At 44.2% G+C, this 22661-nt stretch overlaps 1 protein-coding gene across 1 annotated transcript in view; it reads left to right on the plus strand.

The window, feature by feature from the left end:
• Positions 1–2359: 2359 nt before the first annotated feature.
• LOC308117279 (PDZ domain-containing RING finger protein 4) overlaps positions 2360–22661 on the plus strand; it is a gene marked incomplete at both ends in the record, with an annotated part of 55340 nt that continues 35038 nt past the window's right edge. The window contains one exon of the mRNA XM_080476044.1: positions 2360–2428. Within this exon, the coding sequence (XP_080332170.1) occupies positions 2360–2428 (69 nt within the window). The remainder of the gene's footprint in view (positions 2429–22661) is intronic.

Raw genomic sequence — 22661 nt, forward strand, 5'->3', positions numbered from 1 at the left:
GCAGCGGGGCAAAATTAAAGCCCAGAAAATCGGATTATGGAGTCCCTAGGGGTGGGATGCCCAGTAGCCAGCTGATGAGCGCTCATCTACCGTAGGCTGTGCTCTGTGCGGCTGGGAGGCCAATTTGTTAACAGTTATTGCTCGTTAGTGTTGTTTCCTGCCCGTGAGAGAGAGAGTTCCAGTGCAGAGACAATAGTCAAGGTCTATTGTCTCGCAATTATCTCAGTTTGAGGGAAGCCGTTGGTTGATGTATTGTCTCTGAAGTCTCTGGCTTTGCAGATTGCCTATTTGCAGTGAGCGCCTCCATTATCAGCGACACCTGTAGTGCCGGAGTTATAAATAAGCGATAAATCTCGAGTTGTGCGTGTCGATTTGTATTTTGGTGTGAAGAAAGTCGGGATTCGCACTGTTGAGGTCTATTACCAGTGTTTTGATGGCGTAGAAGGACGAGAAAGAAGTGGAGCATTAAATAATTATGTCATTCATTAATTCAATTGCAGAACATATTTTTCAGTCTGAGATAGTTTGATGGTACAACTAACAATACATAAAACAAATCCACATAATAAAGGGAAAATGGCAAAATGTGAAATCTATACAGGTTTCCATCCATCTTTGAGACCGCTTATGATATGGAATATTGTGACTTAAGTATATTTTGAGTAGCTTATCAACCTGCAACACTGTGGGCTTTTGACACAGCCTTCACATTGAGTCAAGTGTTTTGGTGAGCTGGTGCCAACATAAACGAGGCTGACTGAGCTCATAGCAGAAATGTAGGCTGAAGTTCGTTCAGAGCAGAGTCCTTGCTCTCAGTCCACTGACTTGTGTTTATATCCTTTAAAATTCTAAATAAAACCTCCTGTGCAGTGTCAAAACCCTGACTTCTCGTCTTTGGCTCTGCCTCACAAAATTCCTCAACAGCTTATATTCTGTTAAAGGGAGCCAATCCCAGTTTACCATGGGCGAGGACAGGGTATACCTGGACATGTTGCCAGTCCATTACAGTTCAAACACACACAGATGGACAACTACATTCACTCGCATTCACACCAGGGGGCAATTTAGCGTCACCAAATAACCTTGTGTGCATGTTTTTGGACTGTGGGAGGAAAAGAAGATACGAACTCTACTCGGCCAGGGATTTGAACCCATGACTGAAGGTGAGAGTGTTAACCACTGCACTACTGTGACAAATGAACGATGTCTTAATTTCATTGATTAAAGATCTTGAGCAGATATTTATATTGAATACAGTAAATAGCAGATCTATGTTTTTACGAAGCTGCACTCAAGCAAAAGTTATTTCACATTTTGTAATACTTAATTTCATTTACATTTTGTATTCCAAAAACGGAACATTGCAGCACAACAAAACATAATGCCAAAAGCCCCAGCCATGAATTTGAAAGGGGGAATCCACTCCAAACAATGAAGTGAATCCACATTAAAATCAATACGTTTCTGTAGTTTACTCACCTAATTATCATTACTGACCTCGTATTTCACTGATATTTACTGCTTGATTTCTCCATAACTTGTGTAATTGATCAATTCTGAACTCTCCATGACAACATACTCCCTTCTTATGAGTTCCAGTGAGACAATCACACCTTGAATGAAAATGCTCACATGTAAGCAACGCATGATCCTCAGACTGGTTCCTCTGCTCGTAGTGTGCGGTCACTCGCTGCGTGGTCAGCCCTGCCCAGGCTTCTCACCGGAGCTGCTCACACAAAGAAGCTCATTGTGTAACTGCGCCTCAGTTTTTAATGAAACAGCGCTCCTGCTCTGACTCACTCCTCCCCCTTACGCCGTCTCCTCCCCTTCTCCCGCCCCTCTCATGAATACTGAAGTGCCCGTCCCTTCAAAATTCATGAGCTGGTGTTGGCGTAGTCATGTGCGCCGAGGCTGAGGGAGAAAAAGGGGGGAGTGTCTCGGTGAACGAGAGTCACAACTCTGGCGTGTGAGCGTGTGTGAGAGTCTGAAATAGAGCGAGCGGGAGAGAGGAGACACCCCGGCTGGTGCTGAAACGACTGCTGCTACTTATACCACTGCTGAAGCTGCTGCTGCTGCTGCTACTGCTGCTGCTGCTCGCCTCACATCTGAGCCTCCTTCTGTTTTTCACTCAGCTGGAGATTTCTGCTTCTCCAAACTGGGGCTGCTTGTGACTGTCTGAATGTGTGAATGGGATGCCTGAGAAAGAGAGATAGCGAGAGAGAGAGAGAGAGAGAGAGAGAGATGCTTGCTAAGGAGTGACTGATGAGAACCAGCGCTCCGTTGTGGAGGGTGACCCCCTGTGTCCATACCACCACTGATCGGGGAGAATTGGACGCCTGGCGTTTCCACGACGACTATAATGGGCTGCAATCTGTGCACTTTACAGAAGCGAGAGGAACACTACAAGCTGCTGTATGAGATTGCACAGGTGAGCACAGTCACGGCCGCCTCTGGCATCGTGTGTGTGTGTGTGTGTGTGTGTGTGTGTGTGTGTGTGTGTGTGTGTGTGTGTGTGTGTGTGTGTGTGTGTGTGTGTGTGTGTGTGTGTGTGTGTGTGTGTGTGTGTGTGTGTGTGTGTGTGTGTGTGTGTGTGTGTGTGTGTGTGTGTGTGTGTGTGTGTGTGTGTGTGTGTGTGTGTGTGTTATTGTATAGAATTCATTATGCACGCTGCGATGCTGTGAAGAGAGCAGTCTGCTTGTGCTTGTCTTCTGAAAGAGGTTAAACCAAGACACGAGACTTGTTTAGGAATGGAAAAGCTATGAATATGTAACATGAAAGTGGGACAGCACGATAGAGAGAGGGAGAGAGGGAGGCTTCTTACTCACCAGCAGATGTGTTTTGAGTAATGAGCAGTTGCTTAGAGAGCGGCGAGTGTGCAGCTCATTCATCCTCCTGAAGGAGCTGTGCTGAGGGAGCAAGTTTTTCTTTTTTCTTTTTAACAGAATAGTAGCACCTGAGAACTGCTACATGGTGTGCATGTGCCAATTTCTGCCTCGGATGACATGTTTGCACGACAACTTTATACGACAAAGTTTGCGCTGAAATGTTTTACCCCAAGGTTTTTCTTTAGGTCCCTCAGGTTATCCTGAAATCTGTCGTTGCACGTGCAATATATGTCAGTTCTTTGAAAGGCTCATCAAGGATTGATGCCGCTACAATTGGATTATATTCCTACTTGTGTGTTTACTGGATTATCTTCTAATCACTTATCTTTTAATTAATAATTTCGAGCCAATGGGCAAAATCAGCGGAGGGCAGATATCTGAAAGAGTGTGAAGAAGCCAAACAGATAAACAAGCATTAACCTAACCATTTCCAGTCTCCCAATCAGCCCTCCTCCTTTGACAGGATAATAACTGTGGAAGGTTTACCACCCCACACACACACACACACACACACACACACACACACACACACACACACACACACACACACACACACACACACACACACACACAAACAGGCATGCACTTCTCTCCAGTAGTGCCTGCCGTCACACCACCGTGATCACAGCCTCATTAGACATTTTATGCAACCATCCCGTGCATTAATTAAACGTGAAATGTCTCTTTATACCCTTGCAAAGACATGGGATGAGAACAAGTACAGGAGGTAGACCAGCTCGGGTTTTATGCTCAGCCTGAAGCTCCGCGGCTCTCCTGTGAAACTCGAGACGCCGCCGAGCTCTGGTGATGGGCACCGTCGGAGAGAGTCTGACTCACAAAGAGATGCCGCTCTGGATCTGCCTCACCAGCTTCGATATCAGCAGCGAAGGAAGGTGCCTCCACTAATGGTCTGTTTAATATTAGCGAACAGACAGAACTGTCAGGGGACCAGGAAGGATGAGTGGGAAGCCACCGCAGCGCCCGCCTCCCCTCAAAAGACCCATAAAAATAGTGCTGTCTTGGTGCTTATCTTGGCTTCTCCAGCCTCTCTGTGCACCAGTTGTTAAGAAGCAGTGTTGACTCTTTCTCTGGTGGTTTAGCAGAGGGGATCAGTATCCGCCAAGTGGGTCAGTCTCCGGGGCACAGTCGCTGTTGACAGGAGCGCTCTGGCACGTCTGTCCACCCACTGATATACTGAGCTGGTTCAGCCACGAGCTGCAACATCAGCACCTCGGCTCTGATCACCACGGTGGGCGGGAAGGATATAGAGTAGGAAGGATAAAGACTGGAATGGGAATAGAGGGTAAGCTATTGAAGCAGGGTAAAAGAGAGATTAAGGGAAGGAGCAGGAGCAGGTGAGACATCATTAACAAAGGGAAACGAATAAAGAGGAGAGTGTGCGGCTGTGCGTAACAAGAGAGCCAACTCTTCCCAACGTTGCTCACATGCTTACACATGTCCTCAGACAACTGAATAAGCATTGCATACACAGCGGCGGCGGCAGTTGCAGAGACAGCGGGACGGGGAGGAGAGGAGGCTCAGTGAGTCGCGGCACTCTCGCTGCAGCTGTACGACTGTCACCGCGTCTTTGTGGTCAGGAAAAGTGTGTTGTGACAGCACTCTGCTCACACCACTGGCAACCAATTGCATTTCTTACACATTATCTTCATGATTTTATGTCATTCTCACTCCAGATTCAGTCGGGGTTTTTTTTGTTTATTTTCCTGTTCAGAAATACACACATGAAGGGATATACACTCTCACACAAGCTACTCTACCGTGATTATGCAGAGTGGGTGAATGCCTGTATGCAAATGAGGCAGAAGAGTCTCGTCGGTGTCACGGCGTGACTGACCGGGCTGGTGGCAGGTTGATTTGAAGAGCAGGAGTCAGTCACAGGGGTTGGTTAGCCACCTCCCTTCCCTTCCCCTCACACCCAGAAACAATTTTTCGACACTCTCTCCGTCTGCCTCACCTCGCAAGCTGTGGGAGATTTATGAGTAGCTGGCTCTCTCGCTTTTTCTCCACCCCACCCCACCCCACCCCCCTTTTCCCCCCGTTCTCACGGCAGCGGGTGTTCGGCATGAAAATGTGCTCACCTTTCTCAGCTGGCCTGCAAAGCTACCTGACTGAGCTGACATTTTTTATTTATTGAATCAGCTCTCCTGCCTGAGCAAGCGGACACAGGAATCTTCAGTTTGCCCTGCTCTTTTTCCTCGCTTCACAAAGTTTGACTTTATTTTCAGACAGGGGGTCCGCACCCCCGTGGCTCTTCAGCATGTCTGTTGTGGTAAATAAATGTAAGTAAAGTTCATTTTAACAGAAATCTTCAAAGGTACTCATATCTCGGAATTTGAGATCATTTTTACTGTGTCGCCTGCCCAGGAATGTTCTTACTCAGCTAATAATATTGAGTTTTCTAAATGTAGCCTTTGATATAAGCCGGGGGTCTCAAACACATTTTAATTCAGCGGCCACATGCAGCCCAATTTCATCACGAGTGGGCCGGACCGGTAAAATAGTGCCGAAATACCCTTTAAACTTAAATTATTAAGTTTTTGTGTTGAAATGCTCTATATTTTCACAAACTCTAACAATTGCTAATGAAAATTACTCCAATCTCAACATGGAGCCAATTTTAATGATACCATCTGGTGCAAAATACAGTCAAATAAAAAAAATTAAAAACCCTTTGTGTCCAGTCCGTTTGACTCCTACGACCGCTTGCCTTATTTTTGCCTAATTTCCATCCAACCTTTGCTCTCGCTGCTGGACTCCACGTCAGGTAACATAACCGTGAGCTCCTCCTATGTTTCTGTTGAGGATGAAACCTTAATGAACCTATTGGCCTGAGCCGGAGCAGCTCCTATGCAATGGTCAGCTTTTTCTTTTTTTTTTGTACCGCTTTCTCTCCCCACATGGCGTCTGCTCGGGCAATAACATACTGTAGTTGATTCACTCTGTGATCTGGCAGGGTTTTGTAATTCCCGTTGTGTCCACAGGCTCCTCTCAAGAGTGTCACACATTGTCTGTGCACCACTAAAACCCACTGATGTGTCGCTTCTTTGAGCCTAATTAGCAGGATGGCAGATGTTGATGAGGGGAGCAATGCAGCGTAGCTCAGAGTTAAGATGAGGGTTTTGCAGAGTGGAGATGCATTAATTGTCTCCATTGTCTGTTGACAATGTCTGTTTATTTTTTTCTTTGCATTCGAGCTGCGATCAAAGCAAAGTTCCCAGGAGGGCTGCAGTGATTGTCAAAACTTAACAATTAAGGCACCGTGAAGCTACAGTAGCAGCCAGATGCTCGCAATGTTTCTGGGTAATGAATTTCACCCTTCCCAACTCGTAGCACAGGCCCTCCATATTTCATTTACCCGTTTAGTAATTTTCCCTCGAACCTGACTTTCTTTTCTAGTTAGTAGAAGTTTTGAATACAGCACGGCTGGTTTTTCAAGTTTTATGAGGCAGGCGAAGAATCACTCTCCACTGCATTTGAGAAATAAATGGAAAGCAGCGTCTCAGCTCAATGAGGCAAAGCAGTCCCTGATAACTTGCTGATGCATATGAATGAGAATGAGGCGGACACACTGTGGAAGCCCCCCCCCCTCACACACACACACACACACACACACACACACTGTGTTTTCATGTCTTCTGAGGACTGCCTAATGGAGACTGAGCTTGAGCATGTTCTCCCAGTGCATGCTTTCTATACATCAGTCCAACAAGGTGCGTTTAATGCAGACCGATGACACGAACTTGCCTAAAGGTGTGAATGTGATTGTGTATGGCTGTCAGTCTTTCCGTTTGCCCTGTGATGGACTGCCAACCAGTCCAAGGCTGTTTTCTGCTTTCACTAATCGTCACCCAGAATTGGTTGCTGAGTTGGATGAAGCAGTATTGAAGGTGGGCGGATGAGGCGATTGCATTGACTGACATTGATTTTCTGCAGACGTACTGAAACTCAACTATCACTCATGCATTCTGAAGCCCAACCCTCCCTCTAACCTATATCTAACCCAAACCAGTCTTTTCATACTTTTATTGGAAGGCTTTGCTCTGTAATCCACAGCAGAGGCTCATTGCTGAGGGGATTCCAACTAGCAAACGTCTTGTTACAAGCTCATTTTCCTACTCTTTAGGCCGAGGCGTAACTTTTCTCATGGAGTCTCCACAACGATGACACATCTCCACATTGTGAGCATGTGAACAGGTTTAACTTTCCACACACACACACACACGGAAAGCTTTCCAGCAGCATACCTGAATTTCAGATTGTGACAGGGCTCTGGGGGACAACTTTAATCCCAGAGTTTAGCCATGTCACATGTTACTGTCCTCAGGTTGACAGGACAAGACAGGCGGACGTGAAGTGAAGCAGAAGTGAAATCCATTTGTTCCCGGGGTGAAAGGCAGTTCCAAGGATTCTGGTCCAGCAGTGGGGTGGATTTTCCTCTTTGTGTACTAAGCAGCAGATGTGAAACCTGTGGACTGGGGACGGTCTAAGGAGGACACAGCTGACTTGCTGCTGCGGCTGCAACACAACTGGCCATGTGTGAAATGGATATGCATTCAATAAAAGGTTGAAGAACTATCACAAAAGCCAGACAGCCCCAGAAACTGCTTTGGCAGGCTTCCCCCGAGCTGGATCATCACGTACAGGAAGACCGCTCCAGAGTTTACATTTGTCTTGTCTTTTTGAGCAAGACTGTCGCTTAGCATGGAATGTGCAGGGCTGCAAAGTATGAGGGGAGCTGTCTTAGAGGTCAAAGGCTCCGGAAATATGCTTGTATTTTTCATATTTTTCTCTCATACTTGGAGAAAAAGTGTTGAAGGATCAGACCTGCCTCATGGTTTGAATCCTAATTGACCCACCTGCAACCCCCACCTCTCATCAAACACGCTTAGTTTCACACCGAATTGTAATTTTATGATGTTTATTTCACAATAGAAAAGATTCTTGTTAATAACTGTTGTGATCCATAGGCAATTAAAAAGCATAACTAATATGTTTTTTTTTTTTAAATATGTAAATATCTACTAAATATCTACTCATATATATATATATGTAACCTGCTCTCTGCTCTCTGGCTCCTCCTAGTGGATGCCTGCCACACACTTTAAAATCCTTGACAATAGATTTAACGACTAAGCAAAGAGACATTAATCAGCACATTGTTTAATGAAGGAAGCACAACTTAAAGGTCTGCTTTTAAATGAGCTTTGACATCAAAGATACTGCGACAGTGCGTTAACCTCCCACCCCCGGTTTTATGCCTGTATCATGTGCTTGTGATGGTACATTAAAGCTGTTAAACCTTGCTCTCAACCCCCCCCCCCCCCCCCCCCCCCCACCCACCCACCCCGAAGACCACATCTCCAGTCAGTTCACTGCAATTGTTGTCATCCATCTTCATGTCCCATTATGTTTTTTGAGAGATGTCCCTCAAGCATTAGAATTGATAGGAGTGAAGAAGGAGGGGGAGGAGTGGAAGAAAACGGGCTGCTTGATTGATCTCGTGTCCACCCTGAAAAGATTAGCCTGAAAAATAATCTGGACTTTCGTCGCTTTTACAATTCCCAAACAATACAAAGGTGGATGTTTTCTAGGCTGCCTCTTGGCACACGGGCACTCTAACAACAGATTCATCCACACAGGTACTTTTCATGCCAGAGCATGATGGCAAAACACTGAATCATACCTTGTCCCTTTCAGCTTCAGTGCTCTTTTTGTGCTTCATCCTACACCTTCTGAGCAAACGTCTGGCATGTCAGCCAACTTCGTTTGATCACAGCACAAAGAGACGTCTACCAGCTCTGCAGCTGCCTGTCTGCTCCTTTCTGAGGGCTGAGATTGAGATCCAAATATGCTGTGAATATATTTTCTACATGGGTTATTTGCAAAGAAGCATTATTTCCCTCCTCATTCCATCTCAGCATCTAAGGCTATTCCCATACTTATACAGGTAGAAGACGCTGTAAAGAATTGAACACGGCAACAGCTTCAAACTGGATTTGTAATTGAAAATCCCCAAGTCTAATGTTGTGTGAATCACACATTTAATTGCTTGACTGCTTCCTGTATATCAGATACCAGTAGCTCAGATTGTTTTTAGAGGGTATTAAAAAGGTAATTAAAATCCAGGTCACACTCCCTGGTCCAGAGTTGCGCAACGTACTGTACTCCTCGGATACAGATGATGCCACATTTGCCACGAGACATGAAGTCAATGGGTTTTATCAGTCAGCCCAGTAAATCTCACCGTGGAGAGAGCAGAAGGGATTTAAGAGGGAGCTGATGAATTGACCTTTTCCTTTTCATCTGTTTCTTATCTCAATAAGAACCCGTCTGACCTTTTCAGCCGCATATCAAATCTCTGGACCTCCAACCCAACACAGCTCTTCAAAAATGAGCTTTATCTCCTGTTTGTGCTTCTGTCTGCACCCATTTCTTTCAACCCCCCTCCTCCCCGGCCACAGCAGAGCTAAAGCCACACAAGCAAACAGTGACATGCTATTTTCCTTTGGGAGCCAGAGTTGTTTTATCAGAGAGCAAATTTCTCCTCGTCCCACCGCTGCTTGTTGAATGTGAAAGCACTTATTTTGGCTCTTTTCAGTCCTAAGTGATGTAGACAAGGTCTGTGAGAGGAGGTTATCAACAGACATACGTGCTCAGAAATAACAAACTAATTTGAGAAGCAAACCGAACGACTTGGATGTCATTATAGTCATTCACCTCTCTTTCATTAATTCCATCACCTCATTAAATTATGGGGATGAATGCGATCCGGCTCTTTCGCTTGGGAAGACGAGGATGACTTCAGTGTGGCGTCATCCCTGAGTAATGCTTCTCCTTGTCTCGCCGTATGTTAAACTTTCACATTTTCATTAAGATCAAAGCGTGTCAGCTTCAATCAGACTAGAGGAGCAGTGCAGAAAATGAACTACATGCCCGGGTATCTTAATGCCAATCCCCGGTGAACCACAGTATCTGTTTAATGAATTGGACCCACTGCAAGATGACTCAGTTTGTATGCGTGTGTGTGCGTGCGTGCGTGTGCGTGCGCGACTAGGAAATGGGATGTCACTGTGGCTTGAGGGGAAATAAAATATTTTCTGTCCTTTGTGTTTCATACTGTACCCCGAGCAGTAAACAAAGGACATTAAACAAAGCATTAATTTTTGCCCTCATTATTATTTCCCATGACTTGATAACTCGGAACCTGACGTTATGCATTTGGAAGCAGTTGTTTTTTTTCTTCTTCTTCTTTGCGCACACAACACTAGTGTGCCCATATATGACTGTTTATGGAAATATCAGCATGTGTTTGTGCATAGAAATGTGTGCGCATGCTGTCTAAATTGGTTTTCATTTTTGCCTGATTGCTGCAAGTGTGTGTGTGTGCGTGTGTGTGTGTGATATGCTAATGTTTGTGTAAATGTTTGTGTGCGTGTTGGATTTTATGCAAGACTTTGGACTGATAAATTATGCTCTCAACTTCTGTGTGTGTGTGTGTGTGTGTGTGTGTGTGTGTGTGTGTGTGTGTGTGTGTGTGTGTGTGTGTGTGTGTGTGTGTGTGTGTGTGTGTGTGTGTGTGTTTTGTGTGTGTGTTTTGTGTGTGTGTTTTGTGTAGAGTGTGAACAGGCCTGACAGCTTGTGCTTTTCGCTACAAACATTGGTGAAAACAAAGAGCAATGGGATACACAAATGGGGCTGTGCATCTGCATCCAGGGTGCCTCTTAGCTGATTATCTGTGTTTAAGCAGACAGAAGGGCCCTCATTAATTTATAGCCATTCACAAGAACATCTTCCCCTCTCCTCCCAATTAGTGGGAACTGTGTGCTGGGAGTCTTTTTGGCTATCCATACATGTAATGTGGGAGAAGAAAACCTCATTTCAGGCATTTCTTTGTAGTTCTCACCATTCGTGAAAACAACTTGTTGAAGTGTTGGATTCTGTTCGGAGTGTCGTAGCTCAGGAAGTAGCAGCGAGATGGCTCGTGTTGCATCTGGGGAAAATAGTTACCGTCAAACCTGGAGCTGTGAGCGGCGACCCAGAGACTGATGTCGGTAGCACGTAGGCAATGTTGTGTTCGACACATCACTGGTGTTGTGTCTGCTCAGCTTTGTGGGAACACTGAGACCTGTTGTTGTGTTGCTTTTCACCATTTTGATCTGATCGCAGTCATTCACTTCATTGCAGTGAGCTAATAATACAGAAAAGAGAAACCTAATGAAAGCATGACTCTAAGGCCCTGGTGACATGACGTTTTGAGGGAAAATCTATGGTTTTTGTGTTTTCGTTTCAGAAAAGTTTTGCCCTGTCGGACCACTAGTGGGTGCTTTTGTTTGTGTTTTGTATTGAAACTACACACACAAATTGGATTGCTACTACGGTTGACTCAAATACAAAAACTACTCAAAAGTTCCAGGAGAATACAGACTGGGAGTCATGACACGCCGTGCTTTTGTTTTTATTGTCCACCTACTCGCACATGTGCAGAACTATTTACTCTGGCTCTCGTGCTCATGTGAAATAGCATTTTCAAAAAGTTTTTATCCGTTTCCACAGAGATGGAGTCGGGGCATTTTTGAAAAGTTCCACCTTGGGAGCTTTTCCGTGTAACTTGACACCCAAAGGTTTTTCTGTGAATGGGGCAAGACTTGGCTGTTCAAATCAAAAGCCTGAAGACACCTTGCAGGGGGGTGGGGGGGTGTGGGGGGTGGATGCATGAAACTGGACATGTGCCTGTTCACCACAGTCAATTCATGGCCCCCTACTGGCTGATATAAATAAAATCGATCAGACCCAGAGGCAATATGCAGCCCTTTGGTTGTCCTTGACTTACCTGTAGTAGTTCAATGACAACTTATCAATCAAAATTTCCTATACATGATGCATGATGCATGTAATCAGAGCTCAACATCACACCGAATGTGGATGAGAAACAGTCTTGAGGTGTGACTCCTATTCCTATGGATTTCCATTTGTTGCTGGTTTTGAGTTTTAAGATCTTCAGTTTTAAAGTTTTTGAAGCTTTAAGAACAGAATGTGATTTACAGTTGCTCTGAGTAAAGTAGTCACTGATAAGTGATCTGGGCAGGCATGGAGGCGAGAACTACATTTCCAGGTTTTCTTTCACAGCCTGACAGCCTCCATAAGTTTAACTTTGCAGCACTTGTATCCTTGATAGCAGCACTTTTGAAGAGTTTGAGTTGAATTGTGCATTATTACATTTAGTCTGTGACCAGGGAATTCAAGCAAGAGTGGGAATGTCATGTCAGTCATGTCGGGTCAGTAAACAGAAGAAAAACAAAAAAAAGTAGAAGACAGTTATGGGGAGTTCACAAGTAACATGTTTTAGTGGACCACTTTGTGTTTCCCACCCGTCCTCCGCAATGCTTCTTGTATCCGTGAAGAGAAAAATGGAATAAGGTTCTTTACAGAATAAAACCCAAGTTTTTTTATCTGCCTTCTGAGGGAAACCAAGATATAACAAAGCATCTTAGAATTAATATTTCATAACATGAGTAGGAATTTTCTCTCATCTCACATCATCACTTGATCATATCATTAAAAATGGAAAATGGCCGAGTCTAATATGTTTGTGTGAATCACTTCCATTGTTTTTGGTTGGGGTTTTTTTTAAGCTGCTGATGGATGGTGAAGAGAAGCAGGTCCTCTTTTTGCTGCTGGTGAAATAAGAGCAGAGCTGACAGTGTACACATGCTTTCCCTTATCTGTTTCATATAATGCCTTCAGCGTCCAGGCCCCTACAGCCATAAAGTATCTGCTCCGACATCGCTGGTGACATTTGGAGAAAAAGGACGGTGCCGGGGCGGGAGGCGCTTGCATCGTATATATTCGATGAAAAGAGGCGACAAGGCCTGAAGTTCTTATGATGGATGCTTTCATGACAAGCCTTTGTCTGCCTTTAACTCCTCTGCTCTTCTTTTCTATCATAGCTATGACTTTTACACCTGAACCGGCGGCACACTGCTGTGACTCAGTGTGTGGATCGTATGTGACAGGTGGCTGTATAGGTGCAGACGTGCACTCCTGTTAAAATAAATAAATAGCGTGCATGGGGAGAGAAATGACTGATGCTGGCAGGGGTCAGATGGTCTGTCTGAAAGTGTTACGGAGGAGTGGGGGAGCACTGTGGGTGTCAGGGTGACACAAAGCCCCCCCTCCCCGGGTGAGGCAGCCATGCTGGGTGTCACTCCACAGGTCAGCGGGCACCTCTGCAACTCCCAAGATAAGCCCACTCTGACAGCCGCTTGATGGGAAGAGGTGCACAGGTTCTCACCGCCCCGCTCCCGGGAGGAAAGTGATAAGAAGCTCACAGAATGCATCGAACAGCTTTTCCTAAAGGGCTCCAATTCATAAAAGACTCCAAACACGGAGAGCCGGTCATAGTCGATATTATTAGCTCCGAGTACAATGGCCAGACAACAAAACCTTGCTCTTGGGCTGGTTTTTAATAAAACTGGCGGTGGTCTGCTTTCAGGGCGCATGCAGTGAGTGTTTTAGTTCGCTGCAGAGAGCCATGCAGCAGCTTTGTGGTTGCCTCCGCTGTCACACTGACACACTGACACAGTTACACTGGCCTCACTTTTAATGAGCTGCATTCACAATGAGAGCATCACAGTGTGTTCTCCCGCAGCAGCTTTTCCTAAATTAAATCAATGGTTCATCAATATCGGGCTATTTTCAGGTGACACCCTAATGTAAATGTAATTTAGTTTTTTTCAAAATCTATTAAAAAGGCCAATTTAATTAGAGACTCAAGTGAGCGAGTTAAATTGATTGACAAGCGATGGCTCATAATCGAATGCTAATTTCCTTATGAGACATCGGAGCCGTTTCCCGAGGGGGGCAAAGTCCCGTTTCAAAAATTCAGACATGTCTCATTTTATATGTACAGAATACGCATGTGAGGGAAAGAAACACTATTTTTACAACACAACATGTTGTGTTGTGAGACAGCAGCCGGCAGAGTTCACAGTAGGAAGTAGATGCAATCTTTCTGAGGTTGGAATGGCGACTGTGTTTTCTCCCCCGCAGCACTGCAGTCAACCCAGCACCTCCTACACAACCCAGATCCTCACACGCTCAGGCCTGCTTCCTCACAGCCTCAACACTCGCAGGCACATTGACAGAAGGGAGGGGTGGGGGTGGCGTGGTGGGGGTGGCACCTGCCTTATTTGCTCTATTGTTGTGCGGAGACATAAAGTCTCAGTTACAGATTGATTTAATAGAGGCAAATGAGACCATACCGCCCAGGAATACATGGTAGTAAGATCTAAACTCACAGTTTTGGATGCAATCTCAGTGTTGTTGCTGTATGACACTGGCAGCGGGCAAACTGCCATGAACATTTTATTTTACCTGCCAGGACACATTTTAATCAAAAACTTCAATAATACACTTTCATAAAACCTCCTGCCAGCCAACGTAGTAGTGGGCCTATCTCATTCATCGGGGTGGCCAAACTCCACGGCGCTGGACCAGACATGTTCTGAAGACCTGGTTACATGTCTTTGGAGGCCAATCAACATTGTTCAATAGTCGATTTACACTGAGACGTGACTGTAAGAGTGTGTAAGATTGATGGGGCCTGCACAGACGACTGTTCATGAGAGGTGAAAACAGCCTAAATACAAAGCTGGTCTCTGTCCATGTATAGTCCCTTCTTGTTTTCTGTGATGATTTGTAATTGTAGATATTAGCAGCCACAGTAGCAATATGGTCTCAGGTAGGCGTTACCTGTGTAATATGAGCTGCATCCAACAAATCTAAAATGTAACGTGTATCATCAAACATTTCTCTTAAATAGGTCCATGGAAGTTACTTCTATAAATCTGCCGTCTCATCAGTATTTTCTAATTTCACTGTCACAGACATCACTTTCAAATCTCCCTCTCAGATACATTTGATGTTGTCGCCTTTTTAGTCCTTCACACCATTTTGCTCTTTTTATGATTGCATTTGATGATGGATTCACAAAGATATTGAAATGTATTGTATTTATTGTCCAATCCCTGGAGTTTGTAGTCAGCCTTGATATTGGGAAAGCTTGAAGTGATTGAACAAACATTGCATACATTCAGTCTGTGTCAGACAAGTGCCACTCCTTAACTCAGTCTCACTCATGTCACATTTTCTGTCATAACTGGCGTCTGTGCCTCATGCATGGATTTGCAGAGTGTGGGAGGACGAGCTTCAACAACCGTCAGACCCCTACAGTCCCCCAACTCGCATGCTGCATGTACCGAGTAGCAATGTATGATAGAATGTCAGATTTCTTCATATTGTTTTTTCACATTAAACGATGTAACAGTTAATAACTGTCAAGATCCATGTGCAGTATGAAGGATGACTCTTCTCATGCCGGTTAGAGGATTTTAAATTGGGTAAGTCGGCAGGAGATCCTTGATACTTTGATTTTCCATGACACCCCACCCTTCCATGAAGCTCTCTGGTGTCCTCCAATAGAAGTCTGCCACACACTTGCAAGAAATTATACTAAACATAAGGCCTGCGGGCCAACAGTGTCCCACAACAGGCTCCAATCCAGCCCACCAAAAACTTTAAAGGGGTCATATTATACAGCTTTTCAACACTTTCACATGGTTCTTGTTGGTCCAAAAACGTTGTTTTGAAAGTTTATTGACCCAAATCCAGCTTTTCTTTGATTTTCATCCATTTGAATATTGAATAATATGAGCTGCATTCAGAATCCGCTGTGTCATGAATTATTGTCAACCGCTGGCAGCAAAACAACAAAATTCTAAGTCAGGAATAATATACAAATGCTTTAAATACTATGATTAATTTAACCAAGCATTTATACTGAAATATCACTTCTATGCTGTGCTAGTAAAAGCCAGTTAATAATGTTTATCTGTGTGATCGTTTAGAGGTATCCAAGCCACCTATTCCTGGGCAGAGTGGAAACATGCTGGAGAGACTTCTATATACCCGACATGTCCTGTGAACAGACGGAGGCCAAATGATTGTACAAGCCTTCAATGATGTATGTGAACTTGGTGGTTATTTGCCACACAGTATTAAATATATAACTCAACTATCTTCAGTCAAACTGGTATGATTTAAATGTATGTCAGGATTAGATTCCCTTGATGGAATCTTCCTCCGGGGTGAAGCGTGCATGTGTGGGAGAGACACAGATCAAGAAAGACGAGACCCAGACTGGATAATGTCAGAGGGGGTGCTGAGTGGGAGTCCATTAGTGTCATCGGCATGTCACTAACTCTGAGTGTCATCGGTCTATGTCACTTTCTCTCTCTGCCGCCTGTCAAATGTGAAGGGGGAGTGGCTGCTGTCATCACACACAGCGCACACCAAGATTTCTCCACTAAAGAAAAAGTACAAGTACAAAAGCTCGCCCAAGTAAGATAAATGTCAACTCAAAGAAGAGTTTTAGTCAACGATGACCAAAGGTCCGATATGGACTTTAATTTACTGCCATTTTATAGTACAAGCAACTCGCATTATAAAGCCAATGTGCTTTGAATGTTTTTATTAGAGGCGTTTCCTTTAGATTGAAGGAGCCTGAGGGAATAACAGAAGTAATCAATACTGGGACGTCTGTTTTTAGATACTGAATGCATTTTAGCCCGTTTGTGAATTAATCAATATCAGAATATGTTTTGAGAGACGGGGAAGGAGGATGGGCTCCGTCCTCCACCCGAGGGGGCCGTTATTCATCAGGGAAATGATGAATAGAGAACAGTTAAAAAAAAAAAGGACAAAGAGCACTTGACATAAAGCTCTGTGTGTTTGTCTGGTCTGTGTGCGTGAGTGCGTGTGTCTCGTCGGGCAACGCATCATATCATGGTTTTTCAGCGAGATTTCTCTGCTCCCGGGACAGAGTTGTATTTCAGGAAACACAGAGTCTGGAAATATCCCAGTTGCTTGGGGAAAAATCTATCAGACTTGCTTGTTCTTTGCACAGGAATGAATTTGGCAGTGGCACATCTGAGGGAGTTCCGTTTTCCTCGCTGTCTTTGTCTGACATGTCTACACCTACAGTGGAGGCCTCAGGTGACTCTAACATACATACTCGGTCTTCTCATGTGGAAAAAAAAAAAGAAAAAAAAAAGGGCCACTCAAGGCTGAAGCCTGCAGCAGCGGAGGACTCCTTTGTCTCATTCTGGAAACATTGTTGAATACTGATGTTGCTTCCAGCAGTGATTTATTTGGAAATTACTGTGAAACTTTTTTTTGTTTTTTAAAGCGAAAGCAGCCAGTAAAAAATATTGCATCCTCCTGTAGAGTGACATCTTGGCTACAGCTTAAATTCAGTTGGAATTCATGGTTAAACAAATCCTGCACACAAACCCGTATATTCATCGTGAAATAATTCCTAAACCCAAACAATATTATTCTTTGAAGTTCCTCACCTTGTACCCTCCATGAGAATAAGCAGGTTGAGATTTCAGTGTGTCGCACAAAGGTGGATTAAATCTCCTAACAAAGTGCTTAGAAGATGAAATTGCACAAGTTAAACCATGAAACCGAATGATTACTTTCTATGTGTGTTCCTCCTGCACCTGCTCACCACTGCTCTCATCCAGAGATCTGCCTGTGGAAAACAACTAACTGATGCATTACTCTCACCAGTTGGTCATGGGGGGTGATGACGTGTGTGTGTGTGTGTGTGTGTGTGTGTGTGTGTGTGTGTGTGTGTGTGTGTGTGTGTGTGTGTGTGTGTGTGTGTGTGTGTGTGTGTGTGTGTGTGTGTGTGTGTGTGTGTGTGTGTGTGTGTGTGTGTGTGTGTGTGTGTGTGTGTGTGTGTGTGTGTGTGTGTGTGTGTGTGTGTGTGTGTGTGTGTGTGTGTGTGTGTGTGTGTGTGTGTGTGTGTGTGTGTGTGTGTGTGTGTGTGTGTGTGTGTGTGTGTGTGTGTGTGTGTGTGTGTGTGTGTGTGTGTGTGTGCGCGTGTGCGTGCGTGCGTGCGATAGCATCAGGAATGTCTTCACTCTTTATTCTCTTGGTTTAATCAAGTTTTGTTTTTTTTTTCTTCCAAGGCTTTTGAAACCAATTGTGGTTTCTCTGTGAATGAGCTGGTTCATTTCAGTTCTTAGTAATAAAGTAGTGTGTAGCTGATGTATTAGTGACAGATTACCCTCATTAAATTAGTTATTGAAGTTTCTATGTGGTCATTACTTTAGCTTACGTTTAGTTGCAGTTGCTGCAGCAACTTCTAATAATCATTTATCTATTGATCAGAATCTGAAAATACTTAAAGTCAAACAGACCAAAAAAATGTGTGTGTAGCATTATTTAACTTCCTGACCTAATTTCAGCTGAACTTATTTAGCAACGACTCCCATGAATCTGTATGTTCTGCTCTACGGGCTTCATGGTTTAGAATTATTTAGTAATTCCTTTCAGCCAAAACTGTAAAAATAATTTTAAACATACCCAGAGATCATATATGCATGTTATGGAAACACTGCTGCTCCAGCCATGAGACATCCCGGCTGTTTGTCTGTCGGCCTATAACAAATTGATGTCAGCTTACCTTGATGAGACTCTGCTCTGGGACTCTCAGCTTCCTTTTTCTGCAATATTACGGCATAATCCAAGGGTGTGCACTGTTTTTTTTGGGGTTTTTTTCCTCAGCGAGTCAGTCCTGAAGCGCTCCACTCAGGTGTAATAGTGTGATCAGTCAGCAACATATATGATGTCACGTTAACTGACGTCTACACATCAGTTGTGAGGGAATGACTGTCAGTCCCATACAGCTGCACTTTAATGTATTTTCTGTAATGTATGACATGGCATTCATACTTATCATAACCAGACATTATGATATCTGAAACATTTCTTTCCATGAAGTTTTCATCATGGCGGAATCTACGACTTATGAGTTACAGCCATCCAATCTCAGGCAAGATTCACCACTGTGGCATTCATTTGTAACGTACAATTAAAAAACAAAACAAAAAAACCCACTTAATACTATTGAAGTACTGTCACAACTTATCTTGGAAAGGGGAGAAGAAGCATTGGCCTTCTTTCACAATTCTACGAACAAGAAATAAAAGTATATCGAAGCAAGTATAAAGATGGGTCAAGTTGCTTTACTTTGCAAGTATGAGATATAAAAAGATGCAGAAGGAAAATAACTTGTAGCTGCTTGCACAGTTTGTGTTTTATCATCACATCATTATTTGGCCACTTTGGTAATTATAATATAATAATAATCAACATTTTGATTTTCCCAAAGATAAAAGATTGATTTGTTGTGATGTTGGGTTGCAGTAAACACAGAGACGGGTCTCTTCCCTCGGTATTATCCCCATGGACCTGCCCCCACTGAACAGAGAGCCCCCAGTGCTAACTGCTGAGCAATGTGTGAAACAGAGCGGGGGGCTTAAAGTGCCAGTTGTGGGAAGTCTTTAACAGGTTGCCCTACTGCTGCTTGGGGCCAATTAGCATTTGTCATGACCAACTTCCACCCTGCCGCTAGTCTGTATGTTTTGAACGCATATTTCTTCTTCGCGTGCAATATGCTTAATATTTTATTATCGCCACTAATTGTCTCCATCTACAACAGTGCACCGCCTGTTTCCAGGACCTAGAATTGTTATCAGAAAAACACAGTGGAACAGACGCTTTGCTCCTGAGCAGTTGCGCTCATCTAATTATAAAACACTAGGTAAATGTTGAGCAGATGCCCTCCACAGCACACATCCCCCCCCCCCCCCCCTTGTCTTCCAATCGAGAGAGCCATTTGGTCTCATTGTAGTGTTACATTGGCTCCGTGTGGAGTGGTGAGCCTTGCCAAGCGACTGCCATGGTATAAATGAACCCAACCGCTTGCCAACTCTGCACACTGTCCGCCACACAAGAACAAAAGAAGTTCTACTTCAGTCAAATTGGTGTCAAACCCTGCTGCGGTGCTTCAGCTTGTGCCGACTAGTTTAGGAGTTTGCGTCTGCAGCGCCGACACATGACCGAGTCAGAGGACACTCGGCTACCTTCTGAGTGAGTGGCACTGCACTTCTAGATGACTAATCGCTTGAGTCCTTGCACTTGTTTGGCAGAGTCAGACAGTAATTAGCTGGTTAGCGGGGGAGAAAAAAAAAAGGAGACTCGACTAGGAAGACGGCGAGTGAGCGAGAGAGAAAGAGAGACTTCTACATGTTGCTCTAACAACCTGTGATCTGATACTCTGGGGGACATAATAGGCCGTGACGTGATGTGATGGCACATTTGTTTGGGCAACAGTGATGAACACAACTGTCAACAGCAGCTGAAAATACCTGGAACTTGATAGATAGGAGTGCCAAGCCGAGGCTGCAGGAACATCTTTGTGAATCATACAGAGTGCAGAACTGACTGAACAATTGAGTTGCGCTGAGTTGCAGCGGTGGCGACCGAGCATTTGTTTATTGAGCCTAATTTGGACCCTCATGCTGTCCGGTCGTCTCCTCCTTCAGCTTTCACATCTTTTTCCTGGCATCATCACTCCTCACTACACTCAGTGCTGGGGAGGCCGAGCAGCTGTCACTTCTGTCTGGCAGGAGAGTCTCCTCTCTCTCTCTCTGCACTGCAGCCACAAGTGACCTGTTCCTGTCTGCAAGCCAGGACAGATGACGGCCCTGCTGCAGCCTGCTTGGTCCAGGTGTGTTCAAGCTCCACCGACATCCAAACCATGGTTGTGATTGCACTTAACAGCTGATTAAAATTTAATCTCGGCCTCATGCTTGGAGGAACGAAGCCTTGTACAACAATACTCAATTTATGTGCAGGTCGCATGAGTCTGAAGAGCATGCACGAACAGGAACAATCACATCCGCGTGCACATGGGCATCCATTACCCAGTCGGACTATAAATCTGCCTTGGAATTAACCAGTGAGCAGAGGCTGATTGCTGTAGCGGTCCCCTCACGTTCTGAGGAATGAGAATAAATGAGCGGCTGGTGGCATGAACAATCCTTTATTACACCCATTAGCCAGAGGAGCTGCAGCCTTATGAGGCAGGAGACACCAACCAGGCAGCCCAGGCGTCACATACGCGGCCTGTTTATGCTTCCCACGACAGTGTAGGACCCCTCCCTTTGCCCCACAGCCGCACATCCATACCATTAGCACATTATCCTCTCTGTTCACGCAGTCGGTGGATTCACAACAGTCGCCTGTCCACTCCTTGCAATGTCAGAATATTTCTGAAGTGCCAGCTAATAAGTGCAGCTCTGGAGTGCCTCCATGAGCTCAATATGTTCATCAGCACACTTCATCTCCCTCTCTCTTTGGGCGAGACTTTAAGATGTGGCAGAATCATTAATCAGGAACTTTGGTGTGTTTCGCCTGCATATCTCTCCACTCATCCCCGGATGCTCTCTTCAAACAACAACACTGCCAGGTGTGCTTAATGAAGACTAGTTTGTTTGCTTGTTCTTTTTGCATATATTAAAATTGCCAGGTGGACTATTTTATTCATTAATGTATTCTCCATCAAGAGGAAGGTAATGTTACAGCTCATTTGCTGCCCAGAGCTTCGGGTCATATAAACATGTTCTGACAGGTGTTTCATTACAAGCAGACTATACTGGCGGACATTGTAATTTCTATTAAAGGTTATGTACCGTTCCCTGTTGGTACACAGCAGAGAGGAAGATGACGTTTTTGGTCCACCTGCAACCGTGGCTGGTAAATCGTAAAACCTACCAGCCACTTTTATATTTAAGCGTTTGTGTCCAGTTACAGTACAATGCCAAGAAACATTTTTCTTGCATAAGACATGCACATAGCAATCCCCAATCAGTCCTTGTTACCAGAGCTGATTACTCAGTAAAATGTGATACCAATGAGTAAAACTATTCAAGGCTCATCGTGTGAAATAACGGGAGATGAAGGCTGAATAGACAAAGTGGTTCAAAATGAAGGTTAGAAATCTATATTAATATCTCCCTGCAGCTACGGAGACTTACAGTAACAATACTTCAACTTATGTCATAAGTTTACCTGCGCTGGACCCACACAAAGGAAATGGAAATTGTATCATTAGGTGATTGGAAGGTTAGTATTAACTACAATTTCGTCTTGTAACTATAGAATTCAATATTCTTACTTTTTTCCCTCTGTTCACCTGCACTGGACCCGCACAAAGGAAATGGAAATCGCATCATTACACGATTAGAAGGTTAGTATTATCTAGCAATAACTACTTGCAACTATAGAATTCATTATTTATAGTTATTCTCTTTGTTCAACTGCACTGGACTCACACGCAGAAAGTGGAAATTATAGAAAAGTTTTTCAAAAGAACTTTTCATGCTGACCATTAAATGCCCTCATCATGTGTCTCAAGTCTAAAAATCAATGAACTTCTTTGTGAAAACATGTTCCAAGATCAAGATTTGGGTTTGAATAGTCTGAAACTAGGTTGACTTTGCAGGCAAATCGTGTCTAAACCAGACCATTTAGGATTCATCCACGTCCGTTGTGTGCTGCATGAGAGGTCACCTCTTCAGTGTGTGCAGGAAACTTCAGACTTCAGGGCTGTAGATTAATCATGCTGCCGTCTGATGGCAGTCACACTGTGACCAAAGATTTTGTTGCAAATGGGTATTTAAGTGCTTCATGATCAAATTCCCAGTGCGCACTGGATTGACAGTAATTGTATCACAAAACAAAATGGCTAAACAAATGTAAAAGCCATGTATTTCCAGCATTAGTTGGATATCACAGATAGGGATTCAGTTTAACTCTGAATTGGTCCCCACACTGCTAAAA

Source organism: Lipophrys pholis, assembly GCF_963383615.2.
Source record: "Lipophrys pholis genome assembly, chromosome: 11".
NCBI classification, from domain to species: domain Eukaryota; kingdom Metazoa; phylum Chordata; class Actinopteri; order Blenniiformes; family Blenniidae; genus Lipophrys; species Lipophrys pholis.